Source organism: Microcaecilia unicolor, chromosome 6 (genome assembly GCF_901765095.1).
Source record: "Microcaecilia unicolor chromosome 6, aMicUni1.1, whole genome shotgun sequence".
In the NCBI taxonomy this organism is placed as follows: domain Eukaryota; kingdom Metazoa; phylum Chordata; class Amphibia; order Gymnophiona; family Siphonopidae; genus Microcaecilia; species Microcaecilia unicolor.
The window spans coordinates 27,149,913-27,168,702 of record NC_044036.1 but is presented as its reverse complement, the minus strand read 5'-3'; the positions used below and the strand labels follow the sequence as shown (position 1 = coordinate 27,168,702).

At 44.7% G+C, this 18,790-nt stretch overlaps 1 protein-coding gene across 2 annotated transcripts in view; it reads right to left on the bottom strand.

Moving 5' to 3' along the window:
* SHISAL2A (shisa like 2A) overlaps positions 1–18,790 on the bottom strand; it is a 105,161-nt gene that overhangs the window by 58,913 nt on the left and 27,458 nt on the right. For both annotated transcript variants that reach the window (XM_030207042.1, XM_030207043.1), the window contains exon 2: positions 1,762–1,901. In XM_030207042.1, coding sequence (XP_030062902.1) covers positions 1,762–1,901 — 140 coding nt within the window. The remainder of the gene's footprint in view (positions 1–1,761; positions 1,902–18,790) is intronic.

Here is an 18,790-nt window from a genome sequence, read left to right as displayed (position 1 = left end):
TTACAAAATAATAAAAGAAACTAACTTCACTCCAGATATAATAAAAATAGGGTCTTATTAATTTACAGTAGCAGCAAATGACAGAGTACACAGGAATAAAGACAAAAACAATCCTATTGCAGAGATAACTTGGAATGAAGGTATTTATAATCCCTAGCTAGACTCTTAAGTACAAGGAGTCACTCTAACCCCAGGAGCACTATGCAAGGGTGCTTGGCTCACATACAACCTGATGGGAGTCCTTCAGATATCAGCAGTTCCTTCAGATGTCAGTCTGGTCCAAAAAAGATCTTGACCCTCGGATGTGATGTTGGCACCAGCCCCTAACCTTGGCAAGAGCTGCCTTTTATGGAGAAACCAGGAACCTTATCTCCATTATTGACGCATGTTCTCCTTGAGCTCCAAGTGTCCAGCATGGATGTCAATTCTGGTAACAGCTTGCTTCATTGATGTCCATTCTACTAATAACCTGTGTCAATGCTGATAACGGCTTGCTTGTTCTGGAACATCATGACCTTATCAGCAGTTGCCAAGTACAGTAAACAAGGGTTGGTATTCTACTGTGAGACTGGATGTCTCCACAATGTCTTAGAGTCTTTAGAGAGGAAATGTCTGAATTTGCACATTATAATCAGGTTCTGAATGCTGAATAGTGCCATGTATGTCATATAGGTCCACATAGTCACATGGATGGCTGTCCACAGTGCTCATAATGCTACAGTAGTGCTTCAGTAGCTTTGCTCCTATAGAGGGATTCAGGGATGACCCCCCCCCCCCTACAACTCTAGTGGTTACTGCCCCCCTCCCACCTCCAAAAAAATGTGAATAAAAATAGTACTCACCAGCCTCTTTGACAGCCTCAGATTTTATAGCCAGATGCATTATTGCAGCATGCTGGTCCCTGGAGTAGTGTAGTGGTGGGTGCAGTGCCCTGTAGACAGGCGAACCCAGGCCCATACCTCCTCCTACATGTTACACTTGTGGTGGAATCTGTGAACCCTTCAAAACTCACCAGAAACCCACTGTACCCACATATAGGTGGCCCCTTCAACCTTAAGGACTATTGTAGTGATGTACAGTTGGGGGAAGTAGGTTTTGGAAGTCTCACAGACAAGATAAGGGAGCAATGGTGAGGTGTGTACCTGCGAGCATTTATATGAAGTCCACAGCACAGCCCCTTAGGATGCTCCATTGTTCTCCTTGGATTTCTGGGAGACCAGTCTCCTAAAAATGTTGACCCCCCCCCCTCCTACATCCCAATGGCTTGATTTTGTGGATTTTTAACTTGGTGGGGGGAATGTGTGCTCAACAATGACCTAAAAAAAAGATAAACACACAAAGCACAAAACCTTGTATGAAACAATATTTTCAGGAAAAAGAAAAGAGAGGCATTTTTCTTTTGTCGAAAATGTGTATATTTCCTATTCGGATTTGGTACGTTTAGAACAAAACGTCCAAAGTCAGACTTAGATGCGTTATCAAAAATGCCCCCTATGTAAAAAAAAAATTGTCCATTGTTGACAGAAATGTATGACGCTTGGTGGTGACTATGTAGAAAAGTAAATACACGTAATAAAAGAGCAATTCTTCAGCATTACTCTTTGGTCTTATTCATTACAATATCTTCATTTAAACAAATGTTATGGAGGTGGAGCATTAACTTTTCATTTAACTCTCATACAAATCCCAGCACATGCACCACCTGGATGCACTACTGATGGAAGCATCGCATGGCAGCAACACAAAGAGATCGGATCTCACCTGCTGATTGTAAGCTTAGACCTGTATCCAACTTGCTGTGTGGTTTGGTGCTAACAAACAGATAGCAGAGAACACATACAGTGATGATAAAAGCGAGCAGAACCACTGCTGCTATCGACAAGCCCACGAGAGCTCCTACACTGAGAAGACAAGAAAAAAAAAAAAAAAAAGAGAGAGGAATTAGTTACAAAAACAGACAGAGCACTGTTTTGTACTTCTCAAGCATATTACCAGTTCTTAAGTTAATACTACCACTATTTAACATTTTTAAAGCGCTACCAGGGTTACGCAGCGCTGTACAATCTAACAAAGAAGGACAGTCCCTGCTCAAAGGAGCTTACAATCTAAAGGACAAAAAAAGTGCAGCCAATCAAATTGGGGGCAGTCTAGATTTCCTGGATAGAGGTACAATGGTTAGGTGCCGAAAGCGACATTGAAGAGGTGGGCTTTGAGCAAGGATTTGAAGATGGGCGGGGGGGGGGGGGCTTGGCGTATGGGCTCAGGGAGTTTATTCCAAGCATAGGGTGAGGCGAGGCAGAAAGGGCGGAGCCTGGAGTTGGCGGTGGTGGAGAAGGGTACCGAGAGGAGGGATTTGTCCTGTGAGCGGAGGTTACGGGTGGGAACGTAAGGGGAGATGAGGGTAGAGAGGTAATGAGGGGCTGCAGATTGAGTGCATTTGTAGGTTAGTAGGAGAGTTAAAGTCATCTTTATTTATTTTCTATTTTATAAAACTGTGCCTCTTAATGCATGGGCCACAACGTGGTCTTAGCAAATCTGCCCCAAAATAGTTTTTCAGAAATTAATCAGCCACCTGTGGAGGGGCATTTTCGAAACAACATTCAAAGTCAGAACGTCCCAAACCAACATCCTTCTCACGTATATTTTCAAACGGGATATACAGCCTCTTCAAAAACACGTGAGATGGACGTCCATACACCAGAAACATCCAGCACGAACATCCATTTTACAAACTGAGACTACTACTACTACTAATTAACATTTCTAGAGCGCTACTAGGATTACGCAGTGCTGTACAGATTAACAAAAAAGGACAGTCCTTGCTCCAAGGAGCTTACAATCTAATGGGCGAAATGTCAAATAGGGGCAGTCTAGATTTCCTGAATAGAGGTATGATGTCCAAATTGTGAATAGAGGTATGACGTCCAAATTGTGAATGGGGTAATCAAAGGACATGGACATCTCAGAAAATGGCCACACAAGCATTCATGCAGAGCAGAGGGTCAGCCTAGTGGTTAGTGCAGTAGACCTTAAACCAAAGGACCCGGTTCAAATCCCACTTTAAATCTTTGCATTTGTAATTGTGAGCCCTTCAGGAACAGAAGAATACCTACTCTACCTGAATGTACACCATTTCAATAGCCTTCAGGCTGGCAGGTGGCTTATTTATTCAAGTACAGTAAGTATTTTTCTGCTCCAGGAGGGCTCACAATCAAACACATAAATGACAAGTGATCGACTCACCCGCAAATGCGCAGTAGAAACCGAACGTTGAGAGTGCAGAAGTCCAAGCCCCGCCTCCACCAGCAGTACAGCCCAATAGGGAGGAGGGCTTGGACATGGGCGTGGAAATCGGAGGAGGAGGGAGCAGGGAGGGAAGGAGGGGGCGGAACTGAGGGAAACGGACGCACCGATGGAGGAGAACTGACAACACAACAGGAGGAATCACGGGAGGTAACGAAAGCAGCTGAAGGAGGACACGACGACGGCGGAAAGATGGGGGGCGATGCCAGGGGGGGTCAAAGGTGGCGGCAGTGCGGGTGGTTGGGTGAAATGGCGGCGGAGGGGACGGCAGGGCAGAAGAGGTCACAATCGCGGTACACTTAGGAGATGAGTGGACATGGATGGGAGCCCAAGGATGGAGGGTAGGGGAGAGAACAGTTGATAGACATGGGTGGATGGAGCGGATGGGAGGGGGGAGAGAGGAGGGTTGCTGGACATGGGGGGAGGGCAGGGGAGAGAGCAGGGTTGGTGGATGGGGGGAGGCCATAGGAAAACAAAAAACTCGCCCGTTGTTACGAGCTTAACGGCTAGTTAAAAAATAAATGAATAAAAGAGTTAAGTTATGATTTGAACCTGAGTCTCTTGGTTTACACCACTAACCACTCCAATACTCCTCAGACATGCTTTCTGCTTTGATCAGAATGCCAATAATACCTAAAACTGTCATACAGCCTGGTATCCTATTTCAGTTTCACTTTCAGGGGCGAGGGAGGGGGACAGCAACTTCTGGGGTATTAAGGAGATGTCATGCCTTAATCCCTCCAGTGGTCAGCTGCTCAACAGAGCACCTTTTTATACCCTGGATATGACTGAAACAGGTCTAACTTAGGATGTCCTTCTTCTTAGATTTAGACATTTCTTCCCTTTCGGTAATCGCTGTTGGACATCCTGATTTTCGGCTTTCCCTAGCCCCCCTCGCCATTTGGATGTACTGCAGGGTTGGACTGCCTCTGCAAAATCAGGATTCGTACGTTTCAAGCACATGGACATCCATTTGAGCATTTTGAGACATCCATATGGCTTCGAAAATAAGCACCTTGGTGTTCTGCAAAGGGGTCGACATCTTTGAACACACAGCTGTTTGCATTGAGATAACAGTCCTATTCATGGACAAATCATTTTCTAATCAAATGTTCTAGTAAGGACTACCTAAAACAGATGGGCCTGGCCCAGTGACGATCCCAGGTCGGCTGCCACCCGGGGCAGATCGCCAATGCACACCCCCTCCCCCCCGGGTGCGGCACCCCCCCCCCCCCCCCAGGTGCATCTTTAGCTGCGGGGAGCAGCTGTGCGGCTCTCGGCTCCGCCGGCTCCCTGCTCCCTCTGCCCCGGAACAGGAAGTAACCTGTTTCGGGGCATAAGGAGCAGGGAATCAGCGGAGCCTACAGGCGCACGGCATCCCCCCAGTAGTGTGCACCCGGGGCGGACCGCCCCCATCGCCCCGCCCTTGGTACGCCGCTGGCCTGACCAAAGTTTGGAAGGAAATCCAAGACATGAGAAGTCTGACCACTGAGAACTTCCTAGAGGCCTTATCTTACTCCCATGTGGATGAAAAGACGATGACAGTGTCAGAACAAGTTTGAGATACATGCTTAGTGATGTCATTAGAAAAAAATAGTCCCTCCAAAGAAGATCCTAGAGGCTTATGCACAAATTCTCCCCAGAACTACGGATCCTTAAGCACCAAGGACAAACTTGAAAGAAAAATGGCAAAAATCTCACCTTGAAGAAGACAGGCTCAACTGTAAGAAACACATGATAGTGTACTGCCAGTTCTTAAGAGCCAAAAACCCCCCAATATTTCTCTCAACACAAGCTGCAAATTCAACCATGCAACTATTTAAAATAGTAAACAGTCTACTGAACCAGCCTTCCCCAGTTCCAACTAACCAGCAATGATTTTGCCACAACCATAACTCTAACAATGAATTATTACCTGAATTGGTTAGTACTCTATCTACCATTAACTTTCTCTTTGCTTCATGTACAATTTCTCATTCATAATAGATTTTCTACATCTTAAACATCCATAGCTATCCCAGTATGTTTATGATACTGTATTGTAAAATTGGATTCTTAAAACAAATTACTTTCTTATGCATTATTGTAAGCCACGTTGAACTCAAACTTGTTTGGGATAATGTGGGATATAAATGTCACAAATAAGCAAATAAATAAATAAATATTTAGCCAACAAAATTAAAGCCACCAAAAATCATTGTCCATTTTACGGCCAGTCAATTATTAATCTCAAGGTGCAATAACATAGATTAAAGCTGTTTGGGGAAGGAAAATACCATCTCGCATAGTGCTGTGTACCCAGATATTAGAATACAAACAATTCATCAATCTACTACATTTCTTTGAAGGGGTGAATAAACATATGGACAAAGGTGAGCTGGTCAATATTGTATATCTAGATTTGCAAAAGGCATCTGACAAAGTGCCCCAAGAAAAACTCCTGATGAAATTAGAAAGTCATGGGATAGGAGGTAATGTCTTATTGTGGATTAAAAACCAGTTAAAAGGAAAAAAAAAAAAAGAGTAGGATTAAATGGTCAGTATTCCCGTGGAGAAAGGTAGATATTGAGGTTCCCCAGGGGTCTGTGCTGGGACCATTGCTTTTTAACATATTTATGAATGATATAGAGATGAGAATAATTATTGAGGTAATTAAATTTGCCGATGACAAAGGTATTCAACAGTTGTTAAACTGCAAGAGGATTGTGAAAAATTGCAAGACCACCTTAAGAGACTGGGCATCCAAATGGCAGATGTTTAATGTGAGCAAGTGCAAAGTGATGCATGTGGGAAAGAGGAAACCAAACTATAGCTAGGTGACGCAAAGTCCCACATTAGGAATCATCACCCAGGAAAAGGATCTAAGCGTCAACGATGATGTTACATTGGAACCCTCTGCTCGGTGTGCAGCAGCAGATAAGAAGGCAAGTAGAATGTTAGGAATTATTAGGAAATACATGGAAAACAAAAATGAGAATGTTATAATGACTTTGTATCATTCCATGGTGCAACTGCACCTTGAATACTGTGTGTAAAAATGATAAAGGGATGGGACGACTTCCCTATGAAGAAAGGCTAAAGAGGCTAGGCTCTTCAGCTTAGGGAAGAGACAGCCGAGGGGAGATATGATAGAGGTCTATAAAATACTGAGTGGAGTGAAAGGGGTAGACGTGAATCGCTTGTTTACTCTTTCCAAAAATACTAGGACTAGGGGGTACAAAATAAAGCTACAAGTAGTACATTTAAAATAAACCGGAGAAAATATTTCTTCACTCAGCATGTAATTAAACTCTGGAATTCGTTGCTAGAGAATGTGGTAAAAGCAGTTAGCTTAGCAGGGTTTAAAAAAAGGTTTGGAATTATTAAGATGGACTTGGGAAAATCCACTGCTTATTTCTAGGATAACAAAAAAACTATATGGCTTGACTTACTCCTAATATAATATAGGCTACTACAATATATGGAGAGAGGAGAAAATCATTCAGAACATTTGCGATTGACAACAAGGTGGAGTCTCATATATTTTTGCACAAATATTCACATCACTCCCTTGGTGACTCTATTGACGTGCATAGATTTAATCATCGACTGAAACCACCTCCACCCTAAAGTTGCAATTCATTAAACTTAACATGCTGAAAAGTGCAAATATATGTAAATATATGCAAAAGACACTTAACTTGCGGAGCATATAAACTCCCTTATTCAGATTGGAGTGTGTAGAAGCCCCGATAGTGCCTGTTTCGCTACGCTTCTTCTGGGGGAACCCACACCATTTAACCTGATAATATAAATCGTATAATACAAAGTGTCAGTCTTTAGTTCCTATTGCAAATATTCATGGTACTTAAATTAACGTGGACTTACTGAGTCGTGTCTTGACATAGCTCCTTGGCTGTTCACACAAAATGGCGCTTCTGCTCCCTTTCAAATCTACCAGTTACCGGAAATAATTATACATCACTTCCGCGAAGGGAAACCTTGAATGCTCACATAAAACTGCCCCATTGCAACATAGTATTGAGACCCTCCGGTTCCACCGTATTTAACCAATGTATCCAGAAGGTCTCACGCTGCAGCAGTTTCCTGTTAAAATCCCCGCCTCTTGTAGCTGGGTCAACTCGTTCAATCACCTTACATTTAAGATCTTCAAAACTGTGATTTCTGACCACACGTTGGACTAAAGGAGCACCAAAATTACGTGCATTAATCCTAGATTTGTGTTCTATCAATCTGGCATGCAACGATCGAGTGGATTTACCTATGTATAGTTTTTGACAAGGGCACTTGATGTAATAAATGATGCCTTGAGTCCGGCACGTTGTATGTTTTTTTAGCTTATATATCTTACCATTGTAAGAAAAATGGTCGCCCTCTTCTGTCATTTCACATGTCTTACAATGGGATTTGCCACACCTAAAATGTCCCATTGCTTCTAACCTGTCAAATGTCTCATTTGGCGGCACGGGTAATTGTGCAGGACTCAAAATTTCTTTTAAGTTCTGAGAGCGAGAAAAAGCAGTCCTTACTGAATAATTCTCAAAGAGAGGATGTGATCGAACTATGTCCCAATGATGTCGAATAATATCTGCTATTTCCTCACCTACAGGAACATAACGCTTTTTCTCGCTCTCAGAACTTAAAAGAAATTTTGAGTCCTGCACAATTACCCGTGCCGCCAAATGAGACATTTGACAGGTTAGAAGCAATGGGACATTTTAGGTGTGGCAAATCCCATTGTAAGACATGTGAAATGACAGAAGAGGGCGACCATTTTTCTTACAATGGTAAGATATATAAGCTAAAAAAACATACAACGTGCCGGACTCAAGGCATCGTTTATTACATCAAGTGCCCTTGTCAAAAACTATACATAGGTAAATCCACTCGATCGTTGCATGCCAGATTGATAGAACACAAATCTAGGATTAATGCACGTAATTTTGGTGCTCCTTTAGTCCAACATTGTGTGGTCAGAAATCACAGTTTTGAAGATCTTAAATGTAAGGTGATTGAACGAGTTGACCCAGCTACAAGAGGCGGGGATTTTAACAGGAAACTGCTGCAGCGTGAGACCTTCTGGATACATTGGTTAAATACGGTGGAACCGGAGGGTCTCAATACTATGTTGCAATGGGGCAGTTTTATGTGAGCATTCAAGGTTTCCCTTCGCGGAAGTGATGTATAATTATTTCCGGTAACTGGTAGATTTGAAAGGGAGCAGAAGCGCCATTTTGTGTGAACAGCCAAGGAGCTATGTCAAGACACGACTCAGTAAGTCCACGTTAATTTAAGTACCATGAATATTTGCAATAGGAACTAAAGACTGACACTTTGTATTTTACGATTTATATTATCAGGTTAAATGGTGTGGGTTCCCCCAGAAGAAGCGTAGCGAAACAGGCACTGTCGGGGCTTCTACACACTCCAATCTGAATAAGGGAGTTTATATGCTCCGCAAGTTAAGTGTCTTTTGCATATATTTACATATATTTGCACTTTTCAGCATGTTAAGTTTAATGAATTGCAACTTTAGGGTGGAGGTGGTTTCAGTCGATGATTAAATCTATGCACGTCAATAGAGTCACCAAGGGAGTGATGTGAATATTTGTGCAAAAATATATGAGACTCCACCTTGTTGTCAATCGCAAATGTTCTGAATGATTTTCTCCTCTCTCCATATATTGTAGTATTTCTAGGATAAGCAGCATAAAATCTGTTTTACTGTTTTGAGATCTTGCCAGGTACTTGTGACCTGGACTGGCCACTGTTGGATTAAGGATACTGGGTTTGATAGGCCTCCGATCTGTCACAGTATGGCAAAGCTTATGTTCTTAAGAATGGGATGTTGACATCTAAAGCAATGCTGTGTGCTCAGAATAAAAACTTACACATCGGGATTTGTATTTTTGATATGCCAAGCATGAAAAGACAACAGTGACATTTTATCCCCAGATCGATGCAGACAGTAGAAATCCCACTGAAGCTTGTCATCACTTGATACCTACTGATGGAAAACTAGCAGCCACATCACTAGATTCACAGTGACCAACTGCTGGGCTCCAGCACATGATTTTGAATGGTTCTGAATGAATAAATGCAGTTGTTCATTCAGTACACTAACTGTGTGTATACAGGCTTTTAGTAATGTTTAGCACAGGGTACAGAAGGCACTTCCAGCAAGGATTCAGTCTGTCCATCTGATCCTCCACCAAGAGGCATGGTAATGTCTAACATGCCATAGATCAGCTCAAAAATGGAGTGGGAGGGGGTGTGAGAGAAGGACAAGGCTGCAGAGGTAGGTCTATCATAGTCCTACAAGTTAAGCTACTGATATGCTTCAGCTCATTTTTATTTATTGGCTACAAAATTCTTCCTACTCCTTCGAGCTTCCAGCTCTAATTGGACCCCAAATGTTCTGGGCTGTGGTGCCAGAATTAATAGCAATTACCCAGAATTAATAGCAATTACTCGGTAGCCTAATGGCTAGAGCAACAGGCTAAGAACCACGGGAGCCCAGTTCAAATTCCACTGCAGCTCCTTGTGATCTTGGCAGTCACAACCCAGTGGCGATCCTAGGTCGGGTGCCACCCGGGGCGGATCGCCACTGCACACACACCCCCCCCCCCCCCCCCGGTGCAGCGGCGTCCGTCTCCCCAGGGTGCAGCACGACCCCCCCCCCCCGGGTGCATTCTTGGCTGCTGGAGGGTGCAGAGAGCAGCCGCGCGCCTGTTGGCTCCACTGGCTCCCTGCTCCCTCTGCCCCGGAACAGGAAGTAACCTGTTCCAGGGCAGAGGGAGCAGGGAACCGACAGGCGTGCGGCTGCTCTCTGCACCCTCCAGCAGCGTGCACCCGGGGCGGACCGCCCCGCCCTTGCTACACCACTGACTTAGCCCTCCATTGCCTCACATAGAAACTCATACTGTGAGTCTCCCAAGGACAGAAAAATACCTACTGTACCCTGAATGTACACTGCTTTGATAGCTTTCAGGCTTGCAGGCTAATCTGGAGCTACCGTCAGCCCAACATGGGCGTCGGGGGTAGTTCCAGCCCCAGCACGCACTATTTCCTGCGCTGGGGAAAATAGGGCTGTAATTTTTAGCACCGCACTAACCTGGGAGTAATCAGACAGTAAATGCTCCCCCTCACAGGGCCCCGTGGTATAAGCAATTTTACCTCATGGCCATCGCTATTTTCAGCCCTTTTTACCCACTGCCGCAAAAATGGCCCTCGCTGCTAGTGCAGGGGTCTTTTACTACAGCTTGGTAAAAGGACCCCAAAATAAATAGAGTGGGTTATGACATTCAGCCAGCGGTGGGCAGCGTGGTTAAAGCCTGCTGCTGACACTGACCCCATAAATTCAATGCCACGCCATATCCGGCGATTAGCAATGAATTCCCAGTTTCAATTTTGGCCGCCAGAACTCAACTGGTTAAGCCAATATTCAACATTAACCGGTTAAGTTCCTAGCGGTTAAAAGTTAGGACTGCTATTATCCGGTCCTATTTAACCACTAAACCCAGCACTGAATATTAACACTAACCGGCTATATTGTGCGACATAGCCGGTTAGCCGCTATGGGGGGATTCTATATACGACGCCTAAAAAATCCATGCGGAAAACATTTTCACCTAAGCGCATTCTATAAGTGGCGCCTAGATTTAGGCACGGTATATAGAATACGCTTAGTTGAAATCCCAGCGCCTAAAACTACGCACATCCATTTACACCCACGAAAACATGGCAGCGTAGATTTAGGCGCACTGGGCCATATTCTATAACTATGCACGTAAATGTTGGAACACCAACAAACACCCATTTTCCCATCCATAACTATGCCCCTTCTGGGCTGCGTGTGTTAGAAGTTAAGCGCATTGCGTTACAGAATATGCTCAGTGAATTGTGTGTGTAAATTCTAATTACTGCTAATTAGTGCTCACTATGGTAAGTGCTGTTACCAATGCTGATTAGCTTGCTAAGCCAATTAAATTATGTGCGTTGTTACAGTATATGCTTGGATTTCGGCGCAGATCTCTAGGCATGCTTATATAGAATCCGTGGGTATGTGCTAACTGTGAATATTCAGCAGAGATAACTGGTTATATCCTGCTGAATATTCATGGTTAGCCAGTTAAAATGCCATTGAAGCGGTCAACGGTCGTTATTGTTCAATAGTGCTGAATATCGGGGGAAAATATTCTCTTCTCAACTTGTCACTATAGTGACACTCCATGCACCACTAGCTCCTTCCAAGACCCTGCAAACATGAGCCCTAAACCCAGCCAACAGGTACCACTATTCAGGGCCGGTCTTAGCAAGTGCGGGGCCCTATGCAGACCAATTTGGTGGAGCCCCATCCTAGCCACGCCCACCATAGCCCCGCCCCACCCTAGCTCCGCCCCATTGATAAGATTATTCCATTTTTAGAACATTTTTATTTATGAAATTTCAAATAAAGACAAATGAAGCTAAGCTTGTACAAAAAAACTGATTGAAATAATAAGCACACTGCTATCATGAAACCCCCCCTCCCCAGAAATTATTCAGTTCAAGTCCACTACAATTAGTAGTTCCAATTCTCATAACAAAGGAGAATAAAGGAAAAATATTAAGAAAAGATCCAGTACTTTCAAATTCCCCTATTACTCTGTAACCCATCAAACCAGAGAGGCAAGTAGCCACATCAGTTACTAAAATAGTTTGAACTATATCAGATTTTGCTACTTCGTGATTTCCATTCTCAGATTTTAGCTTAGCAATCTTTTCTTCCTGTGATTGCAGTCTAGCCTCCAAATGATTAATTCGAGGTGTCATATCATTAATTACTGGAAGCAGTGTTTTAGCTAAATCTGCTATTGCCATCCAAATTCTTATCAGGAGAAATATCTGCAGATCTATGTGAAAATAACCCAGATATGTTAGAAACAGCCTCTTCCAAGCCAGAAGATCTTACTTGCTCAGTTTCTCCAGCAACTAATGTTGTTGGGCCAAATTCCTCTCAGGGAGGCAGACATTTCCAACCCTTGCACCGTCCGCAAGCGTCGTTAGATGAGAGAGACACTTCTCCTGATCTCCTGCCTGCATGGAATCCGATTTCGATTTGGCATAAGTGCACAACTGTTGGCATCAGCAACAATGGCTCACCTCACGTCCTCACCAACTCTGACCAGGCTCCAGCTTTTCCCGCTCAGTGACTCCCACCCTCGCATCCGGAAACAGGGAATACATCAGAAGGTGGGACATTGAGCAGGAAGCTGGAGCCTGGAGGTGAGCTGTCGCGCTGCAACTGTTTGTCGTCACCGTCGGGGCCGTCGCTGCCTGGGCTGGCTCGCTGGCATCGCTCAGTTAGTCGCCGGGGTTCGGGAACTCGGGAGCTGAAGGCAGGCTCAGTGGGCCCAAACTGGGAGTAGACACCGCGCCGGTGGTGATGGGAGCGGAGCGGCCGAGCCGCGGGAATGGGGATCATCTCAGGCGACTAAGGCGAGCAGCGGCGGAGGTCAGAGCGGAGTTACAAGCGAGGCAGAGTTGAGCGTGGGGCCCCCTTAGGCACGCCGTGTGGGGCCCCCTTAGGCGCGGGGCCCTATGTGGTCACCTTGGTCGCCTTTGCCTAAGACTGGCCCTGCCACTACTCTGCCATGACAAACTCTTTGCCCCCCCCTCCCCAGCCCAGGGCTGTGAACACAATCTGAATTATCCACACCAGGGGCGTATCTGTAATGGGGCCACGGGGGCCAGGGACCCCCCTACCATGTGCAGGACGTCAGAGATGAGTCAGACTCAGAAAGGACAAACGAACAAAGGACGACGGCTTCGGCTGGCGGGGGTTGGGGTCCCCCGCCAGCACAGGTAGGCAACGGCAGGTTGGCGGCAGGAGGGGGGGTTGCGAGGGCCATTGGAGGTGGTTCTGGCGGTGGGGGGCGGCGGCAATGGTGGCAGGGGTCGCTGGGGGGGGCTAAAATGTGCCCCCTCACCTCGGCTCTGGACCCCCCTACCGGCGAAGTCCAGATACGCCCCTGATCCACACCCCCAGCTGACCTGGGGAATGGAATTCCAGACCTAGGAATCAAAGCCAGGTCCCTCTATATGACACCACACTGTCTGCAGGACAAGCGATAGATCATCATTTTAAATAAGAAGCACTAGAAAATATATATATATGCAGGCTTTCGTTTCTTCTTCTACTTCTGCTGCAATGCATAAAACACAAACACTTTTAAAAAGCAGTGGAGTAGCCTAAAAGAGCAGCAGACTGAGACCCAGGGAAGTCAGGTTCAAATCCCACTGCCACTCGTTGTGATCTTGGCCAAGTTACTTGGATTAACGTTGGTCAGCATTGCAATTTAGCTAAACGCAAAATAATTGTAATTGTGAGGAGGTTTCGGATTTGAGTACTGAGGTGCTTTTTGGGCCTGTGCTGACTTCAGTAAGCAAACCAAACCAAGAGTGGAATTACTACTACTACTACTACTATTTAGCATTTCTATAGCGCTACAAGGCGTACGCAGCGCTGCACAAACATAGAAGAAAGACAGTCCCTGCTCAAAGAGCTTACAATCTAATAGACAAAAAATAAAGTAAGCAAATCAAATCAATTAATGTGTACAGGAAGGAGGAGAGGAGGGTAGGTGGAGGCGAGTGGTTACAAGTCAAAAGCAATGTTAAAGAGGTGGGCTTTCAGTCTAGATTTAAAGGTGACCAAGGATGGGGCAAGACGTAGGGGCTCAGGAAGTTTATTCCAGGCGTAGGGTGCAGCGAGACAGAAGGCACGAAGTCTGGAGTTGGCAGTAGTGGAGAAGGGAACAGATAAAAAGGATTTATCCATGGAGCGGAGTGCACGGGAAGGGGTGTAGGGAAGGACGAGTGTGGAGAGATACTGGGGAGCAGCAGAGTGAGTACATTTATAGGTTAGTAGAAGAAGTTTGAACAGGATGCGAAAACGGATAGGGAGCCAGTGAAGCGACTTGAGGAGAGGGGTAGTATGAGTAAAGCGACCCTGGTGGAAGACAAGATGGGCAGCAGAATTTTGAACCGATTGGAGAGGGGAGAGGTGACTCAGTGGGAGGCCAGAAAGAAGCAGATTGCAGTAGTCTAAATGAGAGGTGACAGGGGTGTGGATGAGGGTTTTGGTAGAGTGCTCGGAAAGAAAGGGGCGGATTTTACGGATGTTGTAAAGAAAGAAACGACAGGTCTTGGCGATCTGCTGGATATGAGCAGAGAAGGAGAGAGAAGAGTCAAAGATGACCCCAAGGTTTCGAGTTGAGGAGACAGGGAGAATGAGAGAGCCATCAACAGAAATAGAAAACAGGGGGAGTGGGGAGGTAGGTTTGTGGGGGGGGGGGAAATGAGAAGTTCGGTTTTGGTCATGTTTAATTTCAGGTGGCGTTGAGACATCCAGACAGCAATGTCAGACAAGCACGCTGAAACTTTGGTTTGGATGGAAGGTGAGATATCAGGGGTAGAAAGGTAGATTTGGGAGTCATCAGCATAGAGATGGTAGAAAAAGCCATGGGATGAGATTAATGAACCAAGGGAAGAAGTGTAGATAGAAAAGAGGAGGGGACCAAGAACAGAACCCTGAGGTACGCCGACAGGCAGATGGATAGAAGTAGAAGAGGATCCACCAGAGTGAACACTAAAGGTGCGGAGGGAGAGGTAGGAAGAGAACCAGGAAAGGACAGAGCCCTGGAATCCAAGTGAGGACAGGGTATCGAGGAGTATGTTGTGATCGACAGTGTCAAAAGCAGCGGAAAGATCAAGAAGAATGAGGATGGAATAGAGACCTCTGGATTTAGCCAGTAATAGGTCATTGGAGACTTTAGTAAGTGCAGTTTCGGTTGAGTGGAGAGGGCGAAAACCAGATTGTAGTGGGTCAAAAATAGCATGTGAGGAGAGAAAATCAAGGCAGCGGTGGTGAACAGCACGCTCAAGTAATTTGGAGAGAAAAGAGAGGAGGGAGATGGGTCGGTAATTAGAGGGACAAGTAGGGTCGAGTGAAGGCTTCTTAAGGAGAGGTGTGACCACAGCTTGTTTAAAGGCAGTAGGGACAGTTGCAGTGGAAAGTGAGAGGTTGAGAATGTGACAGATAAAAGGAATAAGAGCAGGTGAGATGGCATTAAGAAGGTGGGTGAGAATGGGATCAGAGGAACAGGTGGTACATTTTGAGGAAGAAAGGAGAAGTGTAGTTTCCTCTAAAGTAACTTCAGGAAAGGAGGAAAAGGAATGAGGGGAAGAAGAGAGAGGGAAACAGACTAGTGGTGGCGAGGTAGAGAATTCAAGGTTTATCTTTTGAACCTTGTCGTGAAAGAATTCAGCAAGGGTCTGAGGAGATAATGAAGGGGGAGTTGGGGGACGGGGCACCTTGAGGAGAGAGTTCAATGTGGTGAAGAGAAGTCGAGGGTTAGAGCCAAGAGAGTTGGTCAGTTGTTTATAATAATCCTGTTTGGCGCGTAAAAGAGCAGATTGGAAGGAGGTCATAACTGTTCCGCTCTACGATTCCCTAATGTGTGTGTTCCACATGAACCTTATCCTACCACATCACTTTGTATTTGTTCATACCGGAGTTGGCGAATGCCTCTCTGGTACTATGTAAGCCACATTGAGCCTGCAAATAGGTGGGAAAATGTGGGATTCAAATGCAACAAGTAAATAAAATTTCCACTGCCTGCGGTACAAACTTATTCTTTATGCCAGTGTTTCCCGAGTCTGGACCTGGAGTACTACTACTACTACTTAACATTTCTAGTTACACAGCGCTGTACAGTTTAACAAAAAAGGACAGTCCCTGCTTGAAGGAGCTTACAATCTAAACTTGATTTACATACACTGTCTCCATTATCTGCAAATCTCTTTCATGCATATTCATTGTGAATATCCTGAAAACCTGACTGGCAAGGAGTACTCTAGAAACAAGACTTGGGAAAGAAACACTGCTTTATGTTATCACTTGATATATACCATCTTTCAGGATAACACAATCAGAGTGATTTGCACAAAAGGAGAAAAAAGATGAGAATAAAAATGCTACTATACTATGACCCTGCAACCCCCACCCTGACCTGTATTATCCAGCCACAAAGATAACACTGAAGGCAATGGCAAGGTAAACAAGCAAAACAGCAAAGCAACAAAACAACAACAACAACAACCCACTACGTATCAAAAGCTAAAGTAAAGGAATGGGTCTTAAGGTCCTTCTGAATCTGCTGAAATTGGTTTCAGTCCATTGTAAACGTTCTGGGAACAGAAAATTACCCAATGTACCTGAATTTTACTTGCCTTGAGATACAACTGAAAAAGGCATGAGCTGAATCCAAAATCCCTTCACCCTACACAGAGGATACTTGAGATACTTTACATCATATCACAACAGCAGGTTTCACAATTTTGAAATAATTAGAGGTCCTTTCACTAAGCTGCGGTAAAAGGGGCCCTGCGCTAGCAACGGCGGGTAAAAGGTCCGAAAAAAGAAATGGCCATATGGTAAGTTTGCACTTGCTGCATGGCAATTTCGGGGGGGGGGGGGGGGGGGAGAGGGAGCACGCTAAGCGCAAGAAATGGCGTGCACTGGGGGTGGAACTACCAGCAGCACCTGCATTGGGCCAGTGGTAACCTCTTAGTAAAAAAGACCCCTTAATGTGCTTACTAATGTCAAAAGACAAGAAAAAAAAACCCCAAAAAAACCTTCCACACAAAAATGTAAGCAAACCAAACCCAAGAGTGAAAGATGGCAAATGTCAGGATGACCAAATGTTACAAAAAAGTTATTTTCATATGTAAAGAACATGTAGATACAACTCCCAGACAGAGAACTCGGCACAGGCTATGTTTCGGCTCAGCAGCCTTCATCGTGAAAATCTGTCGAGACTCCACTGGTATGCAGTAGGTTCATGTAAATGCAGATTTATTCCACTGTGGATTAGACATTTATGTTGATCATATACATCCATATAGACCGTTTAATTAATAGAGTGTTTGATATTTTTAGTTGGATTAAATTCAGTTTTGTGGAGTCTCGACAGATTCTCTTGATGGAAGGCTGTCCAGCCGACACATAGCCTGTGTTGAGTTTCTCTGTCTGGGACTTGTATCTACGTGTTCTTTACCCATTAAAAGGAACTTTTTTGCAACATTTAGGGACTCATTTTCAAAGCACATAGACTTACAAAGTTACCTGGGTTACTACTATGTAACTGTGTAAGTCTATGTGCTTTGAAAATGAGCACCTTGGTCATCTTGACATACGACATCTTCCACTCTTGGTTTGGTTTGCTTACTGAAGTCAGCACAGGACCAGAAAGCACCTCAGTACTCAAATCTGAAACCTCCTCACAATTACAATTATTTTGTGTTTAGCTAAATTGCAATGCTGACCAACGTTAATCCAAGGAAAATACAAGAAAAACAACTGGACAAGGGAAGGCTAATGATTTACCGGTATCTTGTGAATTTAACTCCTACTACTGGTTAACCCATCAAGGAAATACAGACAGGCAATACAAGTAATGCAGTGGTTGTTTCTCAAACACAAAATGGTTTCGAACAGGGGTTTTTAACCCAGTCCTCAGGACATACCTAGCCAGTCAGGTTTTCAGGGTCTTCACAACGAATGTAGATGAGCAAAGATTTGCATGCACTACCTCCATTCTATGCAAATCTATCTCATGCATATTCATTGTGGGTATCCTGAAAGTCTGACTGGCTGGCTGTGTCCTGAGGACTGGATTAAGAAGCCATGAGTCTAGAAGCCGGTGACTTTGTTGAAACATACATTTGATGCCTATGGAAAACATTGCTGAGGATTTATTGACGGTTCATGACTTCAGCCTGTTAGAAGCAAGATTTTATATGAAAGAACATGCACTAGAACAGCAGCATACAAGACAGGAAGGGCAGACGGGAAACAGGTTGGACAGACTGCCTTCTCGGGCAATAAGGCTATGAGCTGTGGTTCAAAGAACAAATGATACAATGATTTGCTCTGTTCGAGCTGGTTCACATCGAATCAATGACCGAAAGAATGCCTCACAAAATAAAACGGGTCTACATTTCAAAACATGGATCATAGGAGCCGACTCTGTGGGTGCTGTGGGTGCTTGAGTACCCCCAATATTGAGAAAATTCCTTATATGTGTCCAGGGAGGGGTTATTTCCATTGGGCTTAGCACCCCCAATAATTTTGAAACGTTGGCTCCTATGACATGGATTACAAGTTAAATAGTGTACGAATCATGTTTTCTCACGGAACTTTATTCACAGAACTAATTCCAGTTTTTCCAGTACACACAGACTCCACTGCATACTGAAGGGTATGAGAGAGAGAGAGAGAAAACGGAAGACAGCCCAAGGTGATGATCTAAAACAAAAATTAGTCAAGGTCAGGAAACAAAAGTGAGCTGAGTGCTGGGAGAACTAACTCTCCACAGCTGGCAACATTCAAATCCAAGATGGCACCCAATGGTGATGAAAGCCTTCATAAACAACTAATAGC